Source organism: Lutjanus erythropterus, chromosome 8 (genome assembly GCF_056507025.1).
Source record: "Lutjanus erythropterus isolate fLutEry1 chromosome 8, fLutEry1.hap2, whole genome shotgun sequence".
NCBI classification, from domain to species: Eukaryota; Metazoa; Chordata; class Actinopteri; order Lutjaniformes; family Lutjanidae; genus Lutjanus; species Lutjanus erythropterus.
The window spans coordinates 2,673,917-2,696,824 of NC_139324.1; the positions used below are offsets into that span (position 1 = coordinate 2,673,917).

Below are 22,908 nucleotides of genomic sequence, written 5' to 3' on the forward strand. Positions count from 1 at the left end.
TATTTCCCAATTAAATAAAAAGTACCTGTTGTACTTTCCCACTGGAGAGAGACACTGAAGTACAGTGGAGGAGCTGATTTGACCACAACAAACACTCATTCTTGAGAATTTTGACAAAACCAAGAAAATATTATATATATATATATATATATATATATATATATATATATATATATATATATATATATATATATACATATGTTTTAAAGGATCAAACTCTTGCCTGTTAAACCTTGTAATGAGCCATCCTCCTAGTAATTAAGTTTTTTTTTTCTTAAATGCATCTGTTATACACAGCTGACAAAATGGTAAATGCTCAGAGTTCTCTTAATGCTAATAAAAATACACATTTTCAAACCAGAATTCTTATTTAGCTTTGATTTAGAAGGGCTACAGAGTTGGAGGGCTACATGTTATGGTTGAGACACATCTGATAGCAATATTATTTCATGAATTTGTCAAAAAAAAAAAAAAAAAATACAAAGTTTGCCAGTGCTTGAGCAGTATTCCTGCTTTTTTAAACCAGGAAGTGAGACAAGGGTCCTTAGGGTATATCTAAACCTTATGCCTGATTAAATCATGTTTTTCCTCAAATCTGATGGAGCTGACCTCTGCGACACATCTCTAAAGAGCCATTTCATTAAAAAAAGAATTTAAAACAAAGATGACTCTAATAGCAAAGTCCTACACCTTTGTTACCAGTAGGCGTTGTTAGTTTCAGATTTTGAAGGATTTTAACACATTTTTAAATTGTTTGAAGTTGTGCATTCTTTTCTGGGTCAAAGGTGTTTTCTGGCACAGAGCAAGTTTAGAAATTAAAAACAAAATAAAGCAAACCAAAACATTTTATAAATTACATATATTTCATATATATGCAAATCCTTGAAAAATCAATTTTCTCCAAAGAAATGGAATCAGACAATCAGAATTAGGACATGAATCATCCAGATTCTCAAGAATGCATGCAATGAGTGCAAATGTACATATCTGAGTAAGAACATATAATTCACTAAATTGATGTAATATAGAATCATACATTTTAAGTACACTGTTGAATTTCATTTCCATGGCAAACCTAAAAATGAAAAACAAAACTTGTACAACTGTGACCTCTAGTGGCTCAGTAGATTATGTGCATACTTTGAACAAAAGTAGTTTAGTCAGAATTTAAAATTATGACACCCAGTGGACAACAGATCCGGCCTTCAGTCTGCATTTTTACCACACTGATCAATCATAAAACTGGGATATTTGTGTTCCATAATTGCAAAGATAACTACCCTTTCCAAGTATGTTAGTTATGACCATTCAAAGGAAAACGCTATTGTAGTTGTGTGCATCTGAGAAAGGAAGGATGGATGTAGCATTATTGTCACTAATTCTACAGAGATGAAGGACTTTAATGTAGCTGTCCTGCACTGAAGTTGAGTAAAAGAAAAAAAAAGATGAATTGAAGAATAGCTCAGAAGGCACAAGTTTTATTACAAGGCCACCGTTTTATTAACCAAAAATGTCAACTCTAATAAACTCTTCCCAGGAGGATGAATTTATGCTCCGCCACAGAGAGAGGCAGACACTGCCAGGCCTTCCCTCTCATCTTCAGCCCAGATTGCCAACAACCACAATGACACTGGAAGAAAAAGGGAAAATCACAATTAGGTTAACACACAGTGGGCAGACAAAGAAAGCATGTTTCATTTCGTATCACAGTGATTTAAATTAGCAACTAATTCAGGGTGCAACAAAAAGGATGAAATTATTAAAATTAAAGTAAAATTTTTCTTGCAAAAATGGCAGAAAATGCCATCTCAAATATGGTGATTTCCTGCTTTTAACCATTTATTATCATATTAAACTGAATATCTTTCTTTTAAACTGAAAAACAAGACAGTGAAAGTCATCACCTTGGACCGGGACAAACATTTTTCAAGATTTGACATTTTATCTACAATGCAGCACTAAACTTGAAAATTTACTTTAGTCTTTGTCACAGAATGATAACCACTAACCTGACATTCTGGATGGTTTGGCAAACAGAACCATCTGGGAAGCCATGCTTAGAAACTGTTTGGAAAAGGGCGAGCACTCTGGCAGAGCGAAAACTTTTCCATTGACAAAAGCCTTCACTGCCCTTCTTTGCTCTTCTTTTGATGAAGAAATACTCTCCAGTTCTGATATCATTAATGATATCGCAGTATCTATGCTAACGTCTTCAGTAGCCACCATTGTTTGTTTGAGAAGAGTCGTATCCATGGCCACCAGAAACCAGGCCACCAACAGATAGCATAGACCCTGGCAAGATGAAATCTCGCATGATCTTGTGATCTTGGGAATCCAGCTGCTTCACAAGGTAAGATAACCACTACTAGACAAAACACTTTGTACAAGGGCAAGTAAAAATAGACTTTGGGCAAGTAATTCTTACCTACTTACCCAAAGAAAAAATATCTTAGTGTTGTACCCTGTAATTGGGCTCACAGATGTGATGTCCCTCCAACAGCCACACACTGCTAAACTATGGTGCGACTAGGGATGGGAATTGATAAGATTTTTACGATTCCGATTCCATTTTCGATTCTGCTTAACGATTCGGTTCTTTATCGATTCTCTTATTGATTCTCATTTGGAAAAAAGGAGAACAAACAGGAAGCTAGACATGAACTGGAGCGAGTACTGCCAGCCTCTGAGCCAGTCAGACTCTGTCTCTCGTTATAGTCATCTAAATGTAATGCATTCATTTAACCTTAACCTTAACAGTTAACAGTTAGTAATAGCAGGTTTTACAATGAGGCAAATAGCGCTAACATGATAGGCAGTGTTAGTTAGTTACCTGCAGTATTAACTAGGGGTGCAACAGATAAAAAAAACTCACGTTTTGGATCGTGTCAGTTTTGAGTCACGGATCGGATCATTTTTCGGCTCAGCAAAAAAGAAAAAAGTGGTGGGATTAGGGTTAAATTATTTAAAAAATGCACTTGTCTTTGATCTTTGTCTGTCTCTAATTATCACCATAGTTATGTAATGTAATAATAATGATAATAGTAATGATAATGGTAATATATTAAAAACTTCAAACTTATACAGTGCTGTACTATGTATATACTATACATATATTAGATCATTATACACTGTACAGTATAATACACAACTACGCTCTGTAGTCTGGCTCAATGTCCCGCCTACAGCAGCACATCTGATTGGTTAGAAGTCATGATCAATCAATCAATCAGCAGACACACTGTGTCACAGACGGGGCGAGACAGAGCTGCACCGGTGAGCAGAGAGGAGCTGTGTAGAAGTTAAGACAGCTGATATCACCAAAGTTTCAATGAACATCATAGTTTTATGATCTGTTTCTTTGGTGATAGCAGAGTTACATCAGTGAAAAAAGTTATGGTCTAGATTTCACTCAAGGCGATGTGACGGCTTTTAAATCAGTCACTCTTCACAGAGATGAGCTGCACACAGCAGCATCTGTCCTGTCTGTTCACTGCAACTCTGCATTGAGATTTTGGGTATTATGACTTATACAAAAATAACAGTGACAGTAAAACTATGATGCTCACATGTGGTCCGCGGATCACATGCATGTCGAACCGTAGAGGGCGATCCATACAGGATGCAGATCAACTGTGATCCGTTGCACCCCTAGTGTTAACAGCAGAGGACGTGCTAACGTTGCCGCTGCTGCTGGGTTGAGATTCACTCCGGAGCGGATCGAAAACGCGACATTCATTCAAAGTTATCGCATGCTGTGTGTGAAAATGTTTCTACATATTGGTTGTATTTGCAACGTGCTTGGTGATGTCATTCGCGCCCACTGGAATCGATAAGGGAATCGTTTGCAAAATTGGCAAACGATTCCAAGGAACTGAAACACTGGGAACCGGTTCTCAACAAGAACCGGTTTTCAATTCCCATCCCTAGGTGCGACTGTACACAAAATAACTACATGTGCACAAGAATTACAAAATTAAACTTATCTGTTGCCAACAATGCTAAGTAAGCAATGGGTATAATATATGAAATAGTAGCTGTGTAATGAAGTATCTGCTAGCTGATCTATGTGCAATGTGACTCTTATGTACATAAGGTCAAAAGGTCAAACTAAATGAACCATTAAAAGCTGTGTTTCCATCACAGGAACTTCCCCAAGGACCAGGAACCTTTGGAGGACCTCAGTGCATTTCCACTGCAGGGACCAGGGCCTAAATTAAGATCCAAGGACATTATGTTAATACCAAAAAAACACCTTTACAGTACTTTACAGGACAGGAACTTTGGTGATCAGGTCAGCAAGATTGAACACTTCTGATTGGTCGAGTACACACAGCACTTTATTTCATCCACTATTTTAAGATATCAGCAACCGCAAAACAGTTTGTTTTTGTTCATTGTGCTGCAACACATCAACATGGGCCACATGTCAACCCAAAGTGCCTGGAACTTTTAGTCAGGGGAACTAGTTTTCAAGGAACCAAAAGGTTCCCTCAGCCCTTTGTTTGCATTTCTGCCAAGGTCTAAACACTCATGAAAATTGGGCAAATTTATCTGGTGTATTAAAAAACGACAGCTGTTTTTACATTATAGCACGTCATCCTGAGAATAAATGCTAAATAAGGCCTGGACTTCATCATTGGTACATTTGCCATATCCATTCATCTGTAACTTTATACTGATGTGTTGAAGAACAGTGAACAAACAACAAACTGCTTTGCAGCTGAAAATTTTTAAAAATGGTAGTTGAAACAAAGTGCTGCAAGCCCCACCCGCAAAATTCCTGTAGTTATGTTACATACTACACCCTGAGTAGGGACTTCCTCCAAAGGTTCTAGTCCCCGGCAAGAGTTTTTGTGGTGGAAACGCAGCTAAAGAGTAACTAAAGGTAAAGGTAAAGACCAACTTTATTGCAATATTACAACCACATAGTTTAACCCATCCTTGTACTAGGAACCAGTGTCCAGCGCCTGGGGACCCCAGATGTAAGTCAGCACCTCGGTCAGGGTTACTGACCGTAGATTTGACCGAGCACAACCCTCAAAAGCTGAAACTAGTGTATATGGTAGTGTTGCACAATACACTGAAAATAGGTACTTTTTGATACTTTTGTTAAAAACGGTTAATTTCTCAAGGTTTGGTACATGTTGTTAGTCATCATTTGGTTGTTTACACATGAATTTTTGCTTCGTGCAGTGCCAGAGCTGTGTGTCTGTCGTCAGTTCGACTTCTGGCTGAACTCTGCAGTCAGACACTTCCATCTGACATTTCCCTCCAGTCTCACTTCTCACATTTTTTCCCTCTCCACTCTGTATATTCATGAAGTTCAGAACATCAGATCGGAGCAGAATCTCATGTGAGTCCCTGTGTTTTTCAGCATCAGTATCAGTGTACTGGTATCATCATTTTTTAAATGATAGAGGTCAGTTTCTTTTAGTGTCACCCCATATTGCAGAGGTGTAAAGAAAATCATCTTTTAGTTTGTCCCAAAAACCAAACTAACCCATCCATGTGCATCTTAATGTGTAAGGGTTTATACCACTAGCATGTGTATATTTTATGTACTGTACCTTAGAGGAAGGCAGTGTCTCGTCTACTTGGTCTGAAAGAAAACAATATTAAAATTTACTCAATTTAACCTCAAATAAAGTTGTTTTATTATTACAGGGACAGTTCATCCAAAAGTCAAAAATGCATATTTTTCCTCTAAAGTGCTATTTATCCATCTAGATTATTTTTTTTTTATGTGAGTTGCAGAGTTTTGAGGATAGCAATAGAGACGCCTGCCTCTCCAATATAATGGAACTAAATGGCACTCGGCTTATGGAGCTCAAAACACCAAAAACATACATTTGAAAAATTCAAAACCAGTGTCTCTTTGCAAAAATCATGACCTGGTTACTAAAGTTAACCCACAGAACTTTTTGTGAGCAGCTTCATGTCGGAAGTATTTTCTTCTTGCTGTAGAATCTACCTGAACCTGTCTGAATTATCTAGAGTAACCGGGTCATGATTTTTTGGAGAGACACTGGTTATGAATTTGATCAGATGTTCTTTTTTTGGTGCTTTGAGCACTACAGGCCAAGTGCCATTTATTCCCATTATACTGAAGAGAAGGCAGACATCTCTATCTGTGATAAAATATGTATTTTGGGGTGAACTGACCCTTAAAATGATTTGCTTTATGAATGAGACTGATGCAGCATACACACACAGACACGTACACACACATACACACAAAGATTGTAAGAAGTTAGCAAAATGTTCTGCACGCACTTGTGATTGTTTGATTGTCACTGACAAATCAATATCACCGTCAATATCGAGGTTGGATATTTTGTCAGCACAAATCACACCGCCATCAGTTGCAGTGTAATGTGCTTGGGGAGCCTGTGCAACAGCTTTCTCTGAAAAACCAAAAGAAAATAAATAACATATCAAAAAACACATCAAAATGCAAAATGCAAAATGCAAAAAAAAAAAAAAAAAAAAATGCATTCATCCGGCTTCTTTTGCACATTTTGGCTACTCTCCTCACCTCTGACTACAGGTTGTACTTTTAAAATGAGAACAGCTACACAGTTTACTGAGCATGATTATCATTTTATATACTACAGGGAATACTTGAAAAAAATGACCGCTCACCAGATGAACCTCCTCCAGGACCTCTCACTCCTTCAGTCTTCATGATGAACTTCTTTGCTTTTAGATCTTTTATTTCTCTGGTGCTAACAACACCGGTACCATCAGTAATCACTGGTCTGGGAGGTCCTGTAAATGCTGATGACAATCATCGTTACTCATGTGGCACTGTCCCTCAAAAACTTTTACTGCTATCCAAAAGAAAAGGAAACTTGCATTATCATTTTTTTTTTTTGTTTTTTTTGGACCAATGCATGTGAGTCTATTTTAATTTTCAATTTGCATTCAGAAGCACATTGAAGAAAAACAGATATCGGGTCATTTTTTTAATTTTGTGTTTTTTTAATAACAAAGCAAAAAAAAATCCACTTTCCAGTTTTTGTTTCCCTATTTCTACATGGGATTGAGTAAACAGCTTGTTTTCCGATTTAGGTTTTCTCATTTTGAAACAGAAATCTGTCCACTGAGTGCACTTTCTAATCAAAAAACAGGAACTGTTTTCTTTCCTTTTTTGGGTTTCCTTTTTATTTATCATCAAAACGAAAGTAAGAAACAGATCGTTCCTGTTTTTTTGTTTCGCTATTTCTAAATAGGAAGCAGTAAATAGCCAGCTTGTTTTCTATTTTTTTTATTTTTTTTTTATTTTAAAATGGAAATCCAATGGCCGCCAAGTACACTGACCCTTCACCTGCAGTTTTCAGCTCTAAAACATCCCCTCCATTCTGAATTATTTTCAAAAGCACTCTCATCTTGTTTAATGTACTGCATGCTTCTGTACCTCTACAAATTCAGAGATACTTCTACAACTAATTAAGAATGTAATCAGGCTCACCTTGAAACAATGACCAAAATCTCGACAGAAGTGACCACAGCCATTCTGACCGCAGCCATTCCAAGGCCATGATCTGCAAGGAGACAGAAAATATTGCAATGGTTTTTCTATAAGCCAAATATCACTTTCTCAAACCAACCAGACTCATTGAAGCCAGACTTAAAATATGGAGGCGTTTTACTTTTTTTTTTTTTGTTGTTGTTTTTTATGTTTGAAATCTGGTCACTATTCACTTCCATTGTTTGGGAGATTCTGCAGCACTGTTTTCCTGTGAAACTCCAGCAGTGCTGTGTGGACTAACAAAATACATTCATTCAACATGAGGGTGAGGAGATAATGACTGAATTTCAGTTGTGAAAAAGTACTTTAGTATTTTAGCATTTACTCCATGTCAGCTAAAATTCTGTAATGTGACGCTGTTTGAATACCAGCTGAAATATAACATTTTTAAAAATCATCACTACCCAAACAGTGACTATCAAAACACGGCATGTTTTGAAAAATAACATATATTAAATGAAATTATCAACAAAGATGTTATAGTGTTTGGTTCAGTGTGTTTAATTTTTTAATAAATATGATCAAATTTAAGCATTTTTCATGATTGTAATTTTTATTAATTATCCTGTGAAAATTTTATATTACATTTTTAAACTTGAAACATATTTTTACAATGTAGGTGTAATCAAAAATTGAATAGGTAAATGTATGCTCTCTTATAATGATATTTATTATTGTGTTTCAGTAGTGACAAATTTTGGGAGAGGAAAAATATTCTGAAACTGTCTGAAAACACACAATGAGAATTAACTAGTGTTTCAGTTATTTAAAATGTGTACCATGTGTAACAGATTATTGTAGACTTATTTTATGAATTCCACCAAAATCATTCCCATTTATTTGTTTGTTTGAATCGGGATCACTCTAACGTGTTTCTGACTGAGGAATAAGCCTTGTTGTAACTGTCCCCTTTTGCAACTGTCCCCGGTCTGCCCTATCCTACAGTACATCACCTAATACAAAGATTCATTAAATTGTAACAACATTTTTGCGTTATTAGACTGTACATTGACATATGGCATCCTGCCAAACTATTTTTGTAAGCAGTCATCACAAGAAAAGTTGTCTCCTTGGCAACAAAAAGGAGGACAGGGTCCAAGTGGATCAAGTGTTGTTCTAGTCAGGAGTTTTGGAAAAAACACAGACAGACAGGAGGCTTGCTGATCAGCTGGCATCAATCATTGATGTGCTACTGCCAGAGGTGAGATTTCACTAACTGTTTTTTAAATATTTCACTTTTTATAAAGAACACAAGATTTATTTGATTTCAAGTTGTTTTCTATATCATATTCAATAAGTGCTGTTAAAATGGTTCAGCAGAAGTGTTTATACAATTAAATAGTTGTGGAGGGAGTAGCAGGGTTTTGGAGATGTCTCCAAAACTCTGCAACTCACTTCATCACACTACAGGCCAGATGAAAAATGTGCTCTTGATTGAGGGGTGAACTTTCCCTGAACTCTTAAACATTATCTTTTCCATGGTGAAGGTTATTGGAACAAGAATAATATATAACAATAAAAGCAGTGCTCTGGGAGAGCACTTCTCAATGTGAAGAGGGGGATAGTTGTTTCTGCTGAGAGACTGAATTTGGATATTTAATTCACAAATAAGTCTGAATCATCTTGAGCAACAGCAGCATCATGAGCCATGATGCCTGAGTGAAATTTAAAGAAATATTCAGAATGCATGAAGTAAATGTTTGTACTGGACCCGAAAGCTGGTTACTCAACAGAAATAATAAATGTTAATGACTTAGCTTCAACAGTGGTGTACAACAAGTACACAATTATAATCATAGTGGAGCCGTGTTGAGCCCATCAATAACAAACCAAACTACATGTGAGATTCAGATATGAGACTAAGAATGTTTTCAGGTTGTGTGGTTGTGTTAAATGCACATATTTGAATGTTGTTGTTTAATGTTATTCATTTTTTCTCCTTTAAAATGTACAAAAACACATTTTGATGTTCCTAAAAATCAATAATGTACAATTTTAAACAAACATTTATATAATTTCAGCAGTTAGGCCAACATAATCTATAGTTTATTCAGATTTTTTTTCTGCTTAGTTGTAATATTTACATGTATTTTTTCAAATTATATTGTTTTCCTAAGCCACCTTTTGTTTGCATTAATTAATTGATTAGACCACATCTGTGCTGAAAGCCAAATAATGTCGTGGCTCAAAGATTTCCCTTATTTCTTGCCTAATAGTTGCTAAAATTGCAACTATCAATAATATTTTTCATTTATTTTCGATTTACTTCGGTTCTTGTTCTCCTAAGGCCAGGGATATACTTGCTCTTAACTACGTGAAAAGCAAGTATATGTCAACCTTAAGCCTTCTATTCTGCGTTTATACTTGATGAAACGATTCAATATGAATGTTTTGGTCACTTTTTGTACTATATGATTTATTATAATTAATTATTTATTTATATGCCAGTCAATCTTGTAATGTCTTGTTGTTACTCATGGTGGTAGCTGCCAGGTTTTGCTGATTTTTGGTGTCATGTCTGAAATTGAGCTTGATTGTGTCCAGTGGTTGTATTTATTTTGTAACTGTAATTAAAAAAAACAAAACTCTTTCTAACTGAGAGAGGGGGGAGCTAAGCAGACACAAACACACACACTGTGGACTGATGTCTTTGTGTTGTACATATTTTTACCAGACAGACCTGAGATCAACACTGCCTCCTGCATCTTGAATGCATCCTGAATGGCCCATATATAATTTTAATATATCCCGATGAAGATTCATGTTGCGTAAGCTCGCGCGGTACACTTAAGGGTTTGCAAATAACACATGAACTCCAACACATCCTGAAGTTTGTCACGTCAAAGAAGTGAATTCTCTGTTAGATAATCAGGAGTGGCACGTGAAGCAAAACAAAATACGGCTTTAATAAATTTACTTCACTTACCGTGATCCAAAACAGCCCTGACGCAATTTGTCAGACGAACTCAGAGGAAAAGAGGACAAATCTCTGTCTTTGACTGCTCTTTGAGGTGTGGCTACTGAAACAGGATGTATACCCTCGCACTTACATCCGTTGTTTTGGAAAGGAACTCTAGATATGTGAATATCTGGCGGGGCTTTAGAAGTTGTTTAATTATTGTGAATTCTGGATCATTTAACTAGGTTGTGGTTTATTATGGGAAGGTATGTCTGGGTAGGTTAAGGGACATGAAACACCTTAGAGAAAAATCATAGTTTGGGAAAATGATAACTATCGCGAGATCTTTGAGTTTTCTTCTAGACACAACACACGCAGCGCGGGTGGGACTGCTTTAAGTTCATTTCTGTGGTTACGTAACATGACATAGTTCATTTTAGTTTCGCTTTTACTCTTTTCTCCGTGCACTCTTTTCTTTTCTGTTCTTTTCTGTAATATGATAACATATATATTATTATATGATATTATTTTTATAAATACAAATGCATTGTGTTTTTAATAATCTTAATAATTACTAAAAAATGTGATTTAATAACATTTATGAAGTATTTTATGGGTCCAAACACCACTTTTATTCCTGTCCTGTGGCCTCAGTGTTCAGAAACGTGAAATGAGTGAATAAAATCACAATAAGATATTTAAAATTAAATTGTTTCATGTAAATACTACTTTCCACCATGGTAAAAAAAATCTTTACTGATCAGTTATATGTTTTGTTTTGTTTTTTTATCTACATGTTTTCATGAGTGTACTCATCTAGGTTACAATAAAAACATCTGATACACACTTACTCACCAAATAAGGTGAAAATAACACTGTATTTTTACAGCATCAAAAGTGAAAAAGAAAGTGCTCCGTGGACTAAACATTAAAAACACAACACTATACCAGTATCAACAAAATAAACACATTGTCAGAACTAGACTACTGTGCCACTCCTTGCAAATTTAATTCGTCACTACCCAAGCTTTGGGACGTTTACACCAGATTGGCATTTTTGTGGTTGAAATGAAACTTGTCAGGTCAGGTGTAGTGGCTCAGCTGGTTGTGTAGGATTTTCCAAGCACCACTCGACGGTAGCACCAAGGCACAAACATCTTCTTGCTTATTTTACATTCTCCAGACAGTAGAAATGCCAAAAAATAGGCCATGAATTGAATTGAATTTGGGCCTGGAAGTAAACCATAACTTATTACACTTACTGATTAGCTTGCCCAACACTGGATGCATGGCAGCTTTCTTTTGACTACATTTCTACATCCATCTGAAGGCAGGATGACCAGTCATTCTATCTCATTTGAGGAATCATAGACTTTTTCTAAACAATGTGCAATTAAACAAAATCATGCAATTAATTAAAATGATCGAAAGTGGAGACTTAAATTCTGTCATATTCAGGGCCGGCTCAGGGCATGTAGGTGGTTGCCTGAACCAGTCTAGCTGGTTATGCATGGGTTATCCAGCAGATATATATCCAACCAGCATCAGGCCCTGGCAGAAGCATGTCTACCTTTTTCTTCCCAGGTAAAAAAAACTTTTCTAAGTCTAGGGGAGACCGGGGTTTGTTGGTACGGCTATTTTCTGGTCCTTTGAGGGTCACAAAAACAAAAATATAATATCACAATGTTTGCTTTCATGATGTGCACTCATCTAGGTTACAATTAAAACATCTAATAGACATAAAAAAGGTGAGAATAATATAGTTATCAGTAGTTTTACAGTATCGAAACAGAAAAAGAAAGTGGTCTGTGGGCTAAACATAAACACACAACACTATGCCAGCATCAACAAAAATAGACACATTGTCTTTTTTATTTAAAGAATAGCACATCACAAACCAGTTACATAAACATACACCAACAAACAAATAACAAGCAAAGAACCCTGTTAACACATACAAAAAACCATCAGAGACACAGAAAACCCCACAAAAAACAGCTAAATAGTGATCATCATTATCATTCTTCTTCTAAACTTGGCCTTCATATATTCCACCTTTTTTCATAGACATTCATTTTCCCCCACCTTCTAACACCCTTCTTTTTCTATTTTTTACATTTATTTTTAGTGCTATTTTCTTTACATTTTTCTCCCCCTTGTCCTTTTTGTACACAGAGGAAAAAAGGACTTGTAGCAACAATATAAATCAATTGCACAATCAGAACAGGGTAGATCAGGATTAAGAGTTACATCAACCAATTGTGCATCATTTAACCTTTATATCTCAACATAAATGCTGATATTGGATCATCACTCACCCCTGCAGCCCATTCATAAATCAACTGTTATCATATTCACATCAGAGGCCATCACAATTACATGGGCAAATGAAAATAGTAAATCGTTGAGATGCCCATAGATTAATGTCTATTAATCTATGATTAATTGCCATCTTGATGATCTATCTGGAATTGAACAGCCATGGTGTGATTTCTTTGTCCTCAAATAGTATGCCGTTTATGTAAAGTTTATCCCGGACAAGTATTGCCCTATCTTTCTTTTCACGATGCTCTTTCAGTTTGGGCATCAGCTTTCTCCTTCTTGCCAGAATTTCTGGTGGGAACTGGTCATTCAGTCTATATGGCTTACCCGCCAGGTGTTTGGTGAAACTTTTAACGAGAGCTTTATCCTTGTAGCACACAAACTTCGCCAACAGCAAACAAGGTTTTCCTTGGTTTCCTCGGCTGTGTGGGATTCTGTGCACACGCTCAAACTGGATTTTTTCCACAGTCCCTGCATCCATGTGTAACTCCTTGATGAAAAACTGCCTCAGCATTTTCTCTGCGTCTTCATCTGGAGTTTCTTTGAGCCCGGAGAGAGCGAGGTTGTTCTTCATGGATCTGCATTTCATCTCCAGCATTTCTTCTTTCATCTGGCCATTTTCAGTTTTCATCTCCTTCACCGTCGATTCTAATTTGGCGACTGCGGTCTCCAATGTATCTGTTTTCTTTTTATATTCATCCAGTGTAGCACATGTGGACTCAGATGTCTGTTTTACTTGCTGCACATCTTGCCGCAGCACGTCCAATATATCCAGCTTTTGGAGCCTGGCATCAATGGAAGCCAACACATGGTGATTTCCCTCTGCTGAAGGTGAATTATCCAGTGATCTTTCTTCTGGATTGGTGTCTTGAACTTGATCAATCTCAGTACAAGTGTCGGAGGGCACGCTGGCAGTCGGCGTCTCTGTCCCCTTGTCGGTCATTATGGGCGATATTTACTCAAGCTCAGCAATGATTTTGGTCATATAGTTGTGCTTAAAGTTTAAGTCAAAGTTTATGCCCAAATCATCAAGAAATCCAAGGTTTGGACCAAGTAATTACTTTCGAAGCTTGCCAAACTTAGACGCCTGTACACCGTGTGCTGTGTAATGCAATCTCATCATTCCGTTGTCAAACTAGACTACTCTGCCACTCCTTGGAATTTTCATTTGTCACTAAACGAGCTTTGGGGCGTTTCTACAAGGTTGGCATTTTTGTGGTTTAAATGAAAGTTGCCAGGTCAGGTGTAGTGGCTCAGCTGGTTGTGTTAGCATTACTTGGCGGTAGTGCCCAGGCACATACCCCTAAAATCACATGAACACCTTCCTTGATGTTTTGCTTGTTTATTTCACATTCTGCAGATAGTAGAAACACAGAAAAATAAACCATCAGAAGTATCAAAAATAATAATTGAATTTGGGCCTGTACTGGGCTGGATTAAGGATTCACCAATACTGTTGAGCAATAATATATTACCTAGTAATATTACTGTAAAATTATTACTTTTTACAGTAACGAGTAGCATAAGGGATTACATTTTCCAAAGCTGTAATTGTATTACAGTTAATCACCAAGTACCTCTGAGTCACTGAGTTACTTTTTGACCTTGGAAGACTATTTTATGATGACATGTACATGCAGCAGGTCGGGGCAGGTCACGTCAGCTGCTAACCAAAAACCTAAACAAAGGATGTAGGATGAGGGAGAGCAGCTGTAAGTATTGTCAGTATTTTGAGTTTGTTTGGCTACCTTGAGACAGAATAGGTGGTGATGGACTCTAATCTGAAAGCCACACAGAGTTTTCTGGGTCTTAACAGAAAGTTTTGTTTTACTTTTTAAAAGAGTATTAAGCTAAACATAACTTATTACACTTCCTGAGTAGCTTGTCTACCACAGCTTACTTGTAGCTTATCTGTCCTCCACAGCTTCCTGGTGGATGTATGACATGCTGTTTTGCAGGTGACCTTTTATATCCAAAATGTGGATATAAAATTTCATCACCTCATCATTTTATCCTATTTGATATTTGTGTGTAATTATGTTGTAATTAGCATATGAATTCTGGACTTGTGACCTTGACCTTAGACCTTCGACAACCAAAATTTAATCAGTTCACCTTTGAGTCCAAGTGAACATTTGTGTCAGGTTTGAAGAAATTCTCTCACAGCTTTCTTGAGATATACTGTTCACAAGAATTGGATGTCCTGCATGAATTGAAAAGAGAAAAATACCTTAATAAATACAATAGGAATACACTTTGCAGCCCAGTTCCACACCAGAGCCTAATCTCACCTATAGGTTGTAAAAATGGCTAGAGCCGGCCCTGATCATATGCCTCTCCCAAGCTCTTGCAGAAATACACAGACTTCTTTTGTACACACCAAACTATTCAAAAATCAAAAGTATGCCCCCTCCTTTCTAACAGGTTTACTAAAAGAAGCTCTTGAAGCATGATATTTTTATTTCCAAAAGAGAAAGGCAGAGAAACATGGCTGTCAATCTGATTGTCAGACAGGAAACAATTTCCTTTTTTAAATTAAATTGTTTTATCTCTATTTTCCACATTTCCTTGTGAAAATTTGCATTATAGGTTAGCCTGCTTAATAAATGGTTCACCCAAAGTCAAAAATATATTTTCCCCTGGCCTGTAGTGTTGTTTATTCATCTTTTTGGTGTGAGTTGCAGAATTTTGGAGATATAGGTTGCAGATATATCTGCCATCTATCCAATTGAATGGAACTAAATAAAACTCAAGAGTAATGTCTCTTTTCAAAAATTATGTTATGGTTACTCAAGATAATTCCCAAACCAGAAAGTAGTTCCTACATTAAACTGCTCACAACAAGGCCTGTGGATCATTTTGAGTAACTGGGTCATTAGTGAATAGAAAGAGACACTGATTTTGAAGTTTTCAATTTTATTTATTTATTTAGAGCTTTGAGCAGGACAAACCAAGTGCTTTTTTGTCCCATTTTATTAGAGAGAAGGCAGACATCTCCAAAATTCTCCAAAACTTTAAGATGTGTGTGATCTATGTTTCGTTTACAAGAAAAAGGGTAAATTTGACCGAGGTACCAAGTTTGCGCAACTGTTGTTGGAGCACAGAGCAAAAAGGGGGCAGGTCTTAGTAAGGAAGTGTCAGTTGTGACCTTTAGTTTTGTAAAAAATGTGCAGCAGGCTGTTTTGAAATACTATGTGCTTTAGTCTATTCATGTAGGAGAATCCAATCAGAATTGATCAACATGACACTATATCACAGATAACAGATGAGGCCTTCAGACTGTAATTTTACCAAAACTGGGAATTTTATTTTTCCATAATTTTAAACATTAATTTTCAGCAGATAGCCATTTCCAATTGTTCAAAATAAAATACTATTTAGTATGATCTTTTTAGCGTGCATCTAAAATGATAACAATAGATTATAAAAATGTTATTTAATATTTTTTTAGTAACAAAAATTAGCAGGTACATAAAGAAGTACACAGACAAATAATATCACTTGTGTTGTTTGCTCACCATATGTGCACTCGGCAAATTTAGCCAACAGTTGTCTGTTTTTCAGTCACATTACAATTCAAAGCTTATGCATTAGCACCATGTAATTTGTTTGAGCTGTGGATAGGTCCTCACAACATCAGCCTCTTTGAGAACCTCAAGAAAACGAGAGCATGATTCTTGACCATTAAAAATCACATGATCGATCAGGTTGATGATAGTTTGTTCTGGCAGTGAGATATGCATCATATTCTGATATTGTTTGTCTGAGACGATTTGTTTGGCATGCACATGCTGCAGAATGAAGGAGTGATCCGCCATCAGGTACTCGATGAGTTTCACCTTGTGCTTAGTGATCATTTCCACAGCGGGGCCCTATAAAGACAGAAGGTTTTGATTATCAATCTGGAATGAATAAGGGTTTAAGGATTTTTTTTTTCGTTTGAAAAGAATAATTTGCTTTTGGGAGTTTTCATACTGTGGGACAAACTCTTTATGCTTCAATATGCAGTTTATAGGCATGCATGTGGAGCTTGCCAGTTGTCTAAATGCCTGTCTGAGTGTGACTGCGAGACAGTGCTTACACTGTACATTAAATAGGTTGAAATCCTATTTAATATAACCTCTACAGTTGAAGCAAATTGTTTCCTCCCTTCCCCTCTTCCCCAGACTAAGGGAAAGCTCTGCAGGCTGCAGGAGCTCTGCAGGAGGATTTATTACAGTAAACATATTCCATTTTTTCCTTTGAGTTAAACTTAACTAAAGTCTACACTACTAAATAAAGGTATGACTGTGTAGGAAGTACCTAAATGTGTGTGCTACAAATAGACATTAATGTATTAAGTACATACATTCTGTACTCAAGTAGAAGTACAGATACTAGATAAAAAAAACTACTCTGGTAAAAGTACAAGTACTGATTCTACTTCTTTACTCAAGTAAAAGTGAAAAGGTACAGGCTCTGAAATGTACTCAAAGTGTAAAAAAAAAAAGTTGTCCTCTGCGGGACATTTCTACTTTCTCTTTCTGTGCAAAGCTAACTGAACCTCAGTTTCTTTCCACAGTCGAGTCTCCCTCTCTTGTTTTGTCTTGTTATGTCTTTTACGTGTGTGTGTGTGTGTGTGTGCATGTATATTGTACCTTAGAGGAAGGGAGTGTTTCATTTACTCCTCCTGAGAGGAAAGCTGTGTTAGAACACGCTGGTTTCATGATGAAGTGCTTTCATTTACAACACGCAGAGAGAGCGCACACATATTGATATCATACAAATATCTAACAGATAAGAAGTTGTAAGAAGTTGAAAAATGTTACCTGCACTTGCTTGAGATGGTGTGATCGTCACTGACAAATCAATAACACCATCAATATCGACGTTGGATATTTTGTCAACACATATCACACTGCCACCAGTTGCAGTGTAACATGCTTGGGGAGCCTGTCCAACAGCATTCTCTGAACAAGTGAAAAAAAAAACACGTTCCCATCAAAATCTGTTTTCCAAAAGCTCAAACTAAAACAATGTTGTACAACAGGTTTCACCTTCGAAATGAGAACACTCACATGGCTTTTTTTAAGGTCAGCACTTTACTTAACAGTGTAGATTTCATTATTTCATACTAAAGGGAAAACTTGAAAACAAAACTATATTTTTAGGGAAGTTTGAGTTTTACTTTTCAGTTATACTAGAAAATATATTTTAAAAGATAAAAACTCTTGGCTATTAAACCTTGTAACTGGCCAACCTCCTACTGATTTAATTTTTTAATTAAACAGCAATCAGCAACAACATTTGACAGAATATTTTAGCTTTGATTTAGAAGAGCTACAGAGATGTGTGTTATGGTTGAGACACAAAATACAGTTTAGCAAGCGCTTGAGCAGTATTCTCGCCTTTATTTGAAACCAGGAAGTGAGACAGGGGTCCAGAGTTGACAAAAATCTGGGACACAACTTTAAAGGGCTGACGGTGTTATCAAAACGAAATATTTTAAACCAAGAATGATTTTAATAGTGCGTTTACATCTTTTAACAAAGAAGTTTTCAAAAAGAGGTTTTCTAGCAGAGGGCAAATTTAAAGAAGGAAGAAAGAAAGAAAGAACACATTGTTACCTGATGGACCAGCTCCAGGACCACACACTCCTTTGAAATTCATCACGAGGCCTTTTCCTTTTAAGTCTTTTAGGTCTCTGGCACTAACATGACTGCCATCACCAGCAAACACTGTTGGTGGCCCTGTAAAATATCAATGACAATCATCATAACCTGCGTGACACTGTACTTCAGAAACTTTGATTACATTCACTAAAAAAGAGAAACTTGAATTTCTGGCTTAATTTAACCTAAATACATGTCGAGGCTTACCTACAATATATATAATACAGACATGAGCTGTACAGGAATTTTACAGCCTGAGCTTCACCATCTAGTCTATTTGCCAGCACATAGAGCCCCATAGGTCCCCAGCATTTAGAATTTTATTGGGCAATTTACATAATTAGCATAATCATGTGTGTGTGTGTGTATATATATATATATATATATGGACAATATTTTAATGCTGATTGGCCAATTTGGACAATATTGGAGTGGTCTGGGGGGTTCTTGACCATGCAAAAGCCATTTCTGGCAATTTTCAAAAGGGACATTTGAAGCTGAGGTGGCCCTATTTCAAATCCTGGTGAGCTGATTTTTAATGAAGTTTTAATCAGTTTTAAGTTTTAGAGGACGCTTGATTGTACTGAACACATAACTAATATATTTAAAATAATATGAACAACTTCAACTTTGTTTGAGATTGTAGGATATGAACACAATCACTCAAATCACAATCATATCCTCAAAAAGGATGGTATAAGTAAAAATTGTTTGTCCTGGAACAGGTTTTTAAACAGAACTATACCCAAACTATGTGCACTAGTTACAATCAGTGCAGCACAAGTGGAAAACGTTCAAGAAAAGCACCTTGAAATGGATCGAGCAACCTCAAGAACCTCCCAAAAACCACTCCAATGTTGCTAAAAACCATGCTAATCATGCCTAAAATATGCAAGTTAGCACCCAACTGTTAAACGATGGGGACCTAAACTGTATATTTCAAAGATAAAACTTTGGGGCACTCAGCATTTCTGGCTTTCTGACAGCAAGTAGACCACTCAGTGTCCAGCTCTGACATGGATCTACTTCATTTTGAGTCATTATTTTCAGTAGCTATTCATTACCTTGACTCTGTAGGAATTCACTCAGAGATAAAAAATATTCCTACACTGATCCAGAATGTAATGTATTGAAGAGTATTAGGGCCTAAAAAAAAAAAAAAAAAAAAAAACAAGAGGAGGAAGACTTTGCCTTTTGGGAATAAGGTCGAAGTCATGTTGGGACTTTTGACTTCATTCTCCACATTTCAACTTTACAATGAACGTTTCATCTTCATTCTTGACATTTCGACATTTTTTATCGCAACATTTTGAAGTTTTTCTTAACATTTCAACTTTAAGATCAACATTTCAGCTTCATTCTTAACATTTCGACTTTAATCTTGAGATTTCATCTTTAAATTTATTCTCATTTTGACTGTGTTTTCAATATTTTGACTTTTTTCTCCACATTGCAACTTTCTTAACATTTTTTTTTTGTTATATTTTTGGGCTTTTCTTGCCTTTATTTGATAGTACAGCTGAAGAGTAGACAGGAACGGGGGTGAAGAGAGAGGGGATGACATGCAGCAAAGGGCCGCAGGCAGAAGTCAAACCAGTTGCCGCTGCAAAGGACTGACAGCCTCTATACATGGGGCGGACGCTCCAACAACTGAGCTAAACAGCCGCCCCCTTTCTTAACATTTTGACTTTATTCTGGACATTTCGACACTCAATATTTCAAATTTATTGTGGACATTTTGACTTTATTCTGCTTTTTAAAAAACTTTTTTCAACGTAATTGTCAACATTTCAACTTTAATCATGATATTTTAACTTTACTTTTGACAATTTGACTTTATTTTCGAGATGCAGAATAAAAAGAATTCTCCGTCCTCACATGTTTTTTTTATATTCTCTGGCCTTCATACTCTTTTGTTGTAATAAGGATCACCTGAAAGCTGTGATGGAAGTCTGTCTGACATCTTGTTGTCCTTGATCTGCAATGAAAGACAAAATAGAGTCATGACGTGACTATGACCCTCCTGTAAAAATTACTTTTAACCATTAATCCATCGACTCTGGATATGTTTCATATGTTGTATTCACTGATAATGTACAATACAAAAGTGACTTAGGCCACTTGGAGAAATATTGTTAAGTTACTCAGTCAACACATGAATAATATACAGTATTTATTCCATTTTTTTAGCAGTCAGATCTGTAAATCATCTGCACTCAAAGTTTAAGAACTGTATGATGTAACACCGGGTTGCATGTCATACACTCCTATTTACTTTCTGAGTTTTTTTCAACCAGAAAACCAGTTCTCACATAAAACACACAACAAGGTCTGTGGATTATTTTGAGTAACTGGGTCCTGATTTCTGGAGACAGACGATGGTGTTGTTTCTTTTGGTGCTTTGAGAACCTCAAGCTCAGTGCTATTTAGGCCAATTATATTGGAGAGAAGGCAGACATCTCTACAGCCAATATCTCCAAAACTCACAACAGAAAAATCTAGGTGGATAAATAGCACTACAAGCCAGGGGGAAAATATATATTTCTGATTGTACAGTGAACTGTCCCTTTAACAATCTGAAAGAAATTAGTGTTTTTTGGTCGCTTTAATTTGTTGACTCCATTCAAACTGTTCATTCTTTATTCTTCAAATAACTTCTCTGATAATTTTAATCAAATTACCTCTCATTGTAGTGTTACAACTCACCTCAGTAGTGGGGTCAGTTGTAACAAAGAGCGTCTTCGTATGACATTAATTCACATAATCTGTGATTGTGAAGTAGACGTCCAAGTGGCTTTTATTTGTAGCAGTCAAAAATAAACGTACCTTGTATCAAACTCAGAGAGAAAACAGTTGCTGAGTTAGTGATGGTCAAAGAAAAAGTGTTACTTTCATCCCTGGTCTCCCCTACCACAAGGCTGTCTGGAAATAACATTATATAAGAAATGACTGCTGGTATAAAATACATGTTTTTACCTTTAATTTTTCTCCTGTTTTCGTTTGTTTTCACCACGTGATAGTACAAATTAGATAGTAATTGACACTTTTACGTGATTATCAGCTGCTTGCATAAATATTTCAGCTGAAATTATCTTAAGTGATGAAAAATATTTACAAAGCACTGTGTATTAAATACAGGTAAAGCATTTCCTAATGCATACGTAAGAATAAATGTCAATCACGCGTAGACTTAACCACACGGCCGACTGCCTCTAGCTGCGCGTTTCTCCAGTGAGCTTTCCTTCAATTCACTTTTTCATATCTGTAACATATTTTACAGATACTGACATGGAAACTGTAGTTAAAGGTGTCATGTTGCGGGTATGAAGTTGATATGACTATCACCAGATCATTTTGTCTTTGCTGTGCCAGCCGCGCATTCCACTATGCAGTAAAAACTTGTTGAGTCTCTTTATAACACAACACATAACCTACCTTTCTTTGGTGTAGCTTGTCGTGCAGTGGTCGAACAAAAAAACTGCAAGTGCGGCGATTAATCTCAGGATGTGAAAAATACAAAGTTTCAGTCTTATAGTTGACAGACAGCAGCAGTTCGCAGTTTCCCTCTTTCTCAGAAAAGTTTACAGGACACGAGAGTACAGGATGTATTGTACTTCCTCACTCAGAAGTGAAACCAGACCCACAGTAGAGGGCGAGATAAACAGGCGGTATACAGCACTGGTCATTACACTAGGGCCGCCCCACGGGCCCGTGGAGGTGGCAAGAGGGGTGGAGGGGAGTAATTCAGACTGTCCCCTGTTGCACATGAAAAACTCAAATCAAAGACTTTCCAACCTGGCCTTTCTTTCTTTCTTTCTTTCTTTCTTTCTTTCTTTCTTTCTTTCTTTCTTTCTTTTTATTTTTGGTAAAATACTCAGTAGGGTAGACTGGGGACACTTTCGACGGGACAGTTGCAACAAATCTTACTCCTCCAATCAGCACCATGCTAGAATTGCATGCTAATTGCTAATTGCTGCTGAGTTGCAGCAGTGGTAGTCGTAGTACTAGCGAGGGTAGTGGTGGTGGTATTAATCTTAGTGCTATCAGCTGTAGCTGTAATAGCGTTGTATTGAGTTCTATACTTGAACCCTCCTCCCAACAGGAGGATAGATGAAATATTCATCATCTGCTGCTGCATTTATTGAAATAAACTTGTTTTGGAGGTATGAAAATATTTTTTTCATGAGCTGTATTTCTGTCACACTGTCCTCAATTTTTTTTTTAAATGAATTATTATTATATTGACTTTGAAACCTTGTTTTGCTAACTTGTAAGAAACAAGGTAAGCATGTGTCTAGATCAATATGTCTAGCTAGCACATAATTTCTTATACCTCCAATTGGAAAAATGCTAGCATTGCATGCTAGTTGCTGCTGAATTGCAGAAATAGTAGTAACAAGGGTAGTAGTGATAGAAATACTAAAACTCAATAACTGTTACTTGATAAATATTACTGAATAAATAAATACTATAATATTATTGTAAACAATTAATATTTTCAGAAT

The 22,908-nt window shown here is 36.4% G+C and overlaps 2 protein-coding genes across 6 annotated transcripts; both read right to left on the reverse strand.

Annotated features, from left to right (window-relative positions):
* Positions 1-1,256: 1,256 nt before the first annotated feature.
* On the reverse strand, positions 1,257-10,614 carry LOC146322299 (uncharacterized). Of its 5 annotated transcripts, XR_014771284.1 has the most exons (7): positions 10,458-10,610; positions 7,472-7,544; positions 6,643-6,777; positions 6,274-6,404; positions 5,568-5,599; positions 4,118-4,208; positions 1,257-1,630 (listed from the first exon to the last, which is right to left on the reverse strand). XR_014771284.1 is itself a non-coding variant. In XM_084724241.1 (6 exons), the coding sequence occupies exons 2-5, from the start codon at positions 7,539-7,541 to the stop codon at positions 5,591-5,593; spliced, it is 345 nt and encodes a 114-aa protein (XP_084580367.1). In that variant the 5' UTR covers positions 7,542-7,544; positions 10,458-10,608; the 3' UTR covers positions 1,257-1,630; positions 5,568-5,590. The 5 variants fall into 5 exon arrangements, 2 of the variants coding, with proteins under 2 accessions (XP_084580367.1, XP_084580366.1); XR_014771285.1 differs by lacking the exon at positions 6,274-6,404 and having other exon boundaries at positions 10,458-10,614; XM_084724241.1 differs by lacking the exon at positions 4,118-4,208 and having other exon boundaries at positions 10,458-10,608.
* A 5,500-nt stretch (positions 10,615-16,114) lies between these two features.
* On the reverse strand, positions 16,115-22,043 carry LOC146322300 (uncharacterized). Its single transcript, XM_084724243.1, has 6 exons — positions 21,839-22,043; positions 20,336-20,381; positions 18,359-18,481; positions 17,561-17,701; positions 17,390-17,421; positions 16,115-16,624 (listed from the first exon to the last, which is right to left on the reverse strand). The coding sequence occupies exons 2-6, from the start codon at positions 20,364-20,366 to the stop codon at positions 16,343-16,345; spliced, it is 609 nt and encodes a 202-aa protein (XP_084580369.1). The 5' UTR covers positions 20,367-20,381; positions 21,839-22,043; the 3' UTR covers positions 16,115-16,342.
* Between the last annotated feature and the right edge of the window lie 865 nt (positions 22,044-22,908).

What these genes read in the sequence shown, in the direction of transcription:
- LOC146322299 (XM_084724240.1), bottom strand. Translation starts at nt 7,541, where the DNA reads ATGGCCTTGGAATGGCTGCGGTCAGAATGGCTGTGGTCACTTCTGTCG. An exon ending in ATTTTGGTCATTGTTTCAAG is followed by an intron (nt 6,778 to 7,471) that starts GTGAGCCTGATT and finishes GATTGTCATCAG; the next exon opens with CATTTACAGGACCTCCCAGA. An exon ending in AGACACTGCCTTCCTCTAAG is followed by an intron (nt 1,631 to 5,567) that starts GTACAGTACATA and finishes TTTTTCTTCCAG; the next exon opens with TGTCATTGTGGTTGTTGGCA.
- LOC146322300 (XM_084724243.1), bottom strand. Translation starts at nt 20,366, where the DNA reads ATGTCAGACAGACTTCCATCACAGCTTTCAG. An exon ending in ACCATCTCAAGCAAGTGCAG is followed by an intron (nt 17,422 to 17,560) that starts GTAACATTTTTC and finishes CTTTCCTCTCAG; the next exon opens with GAGGAGTAAATGAAACACTC. An exon ending in AAACACTCCCTTCCTCTAAG is followed by an intron (nt 16,625 to 17,389) that starts GTACAATATACA and finishes CTGTCTTTATAG; the next exon opens with GGCCCCGCTGTGGAAATGAT.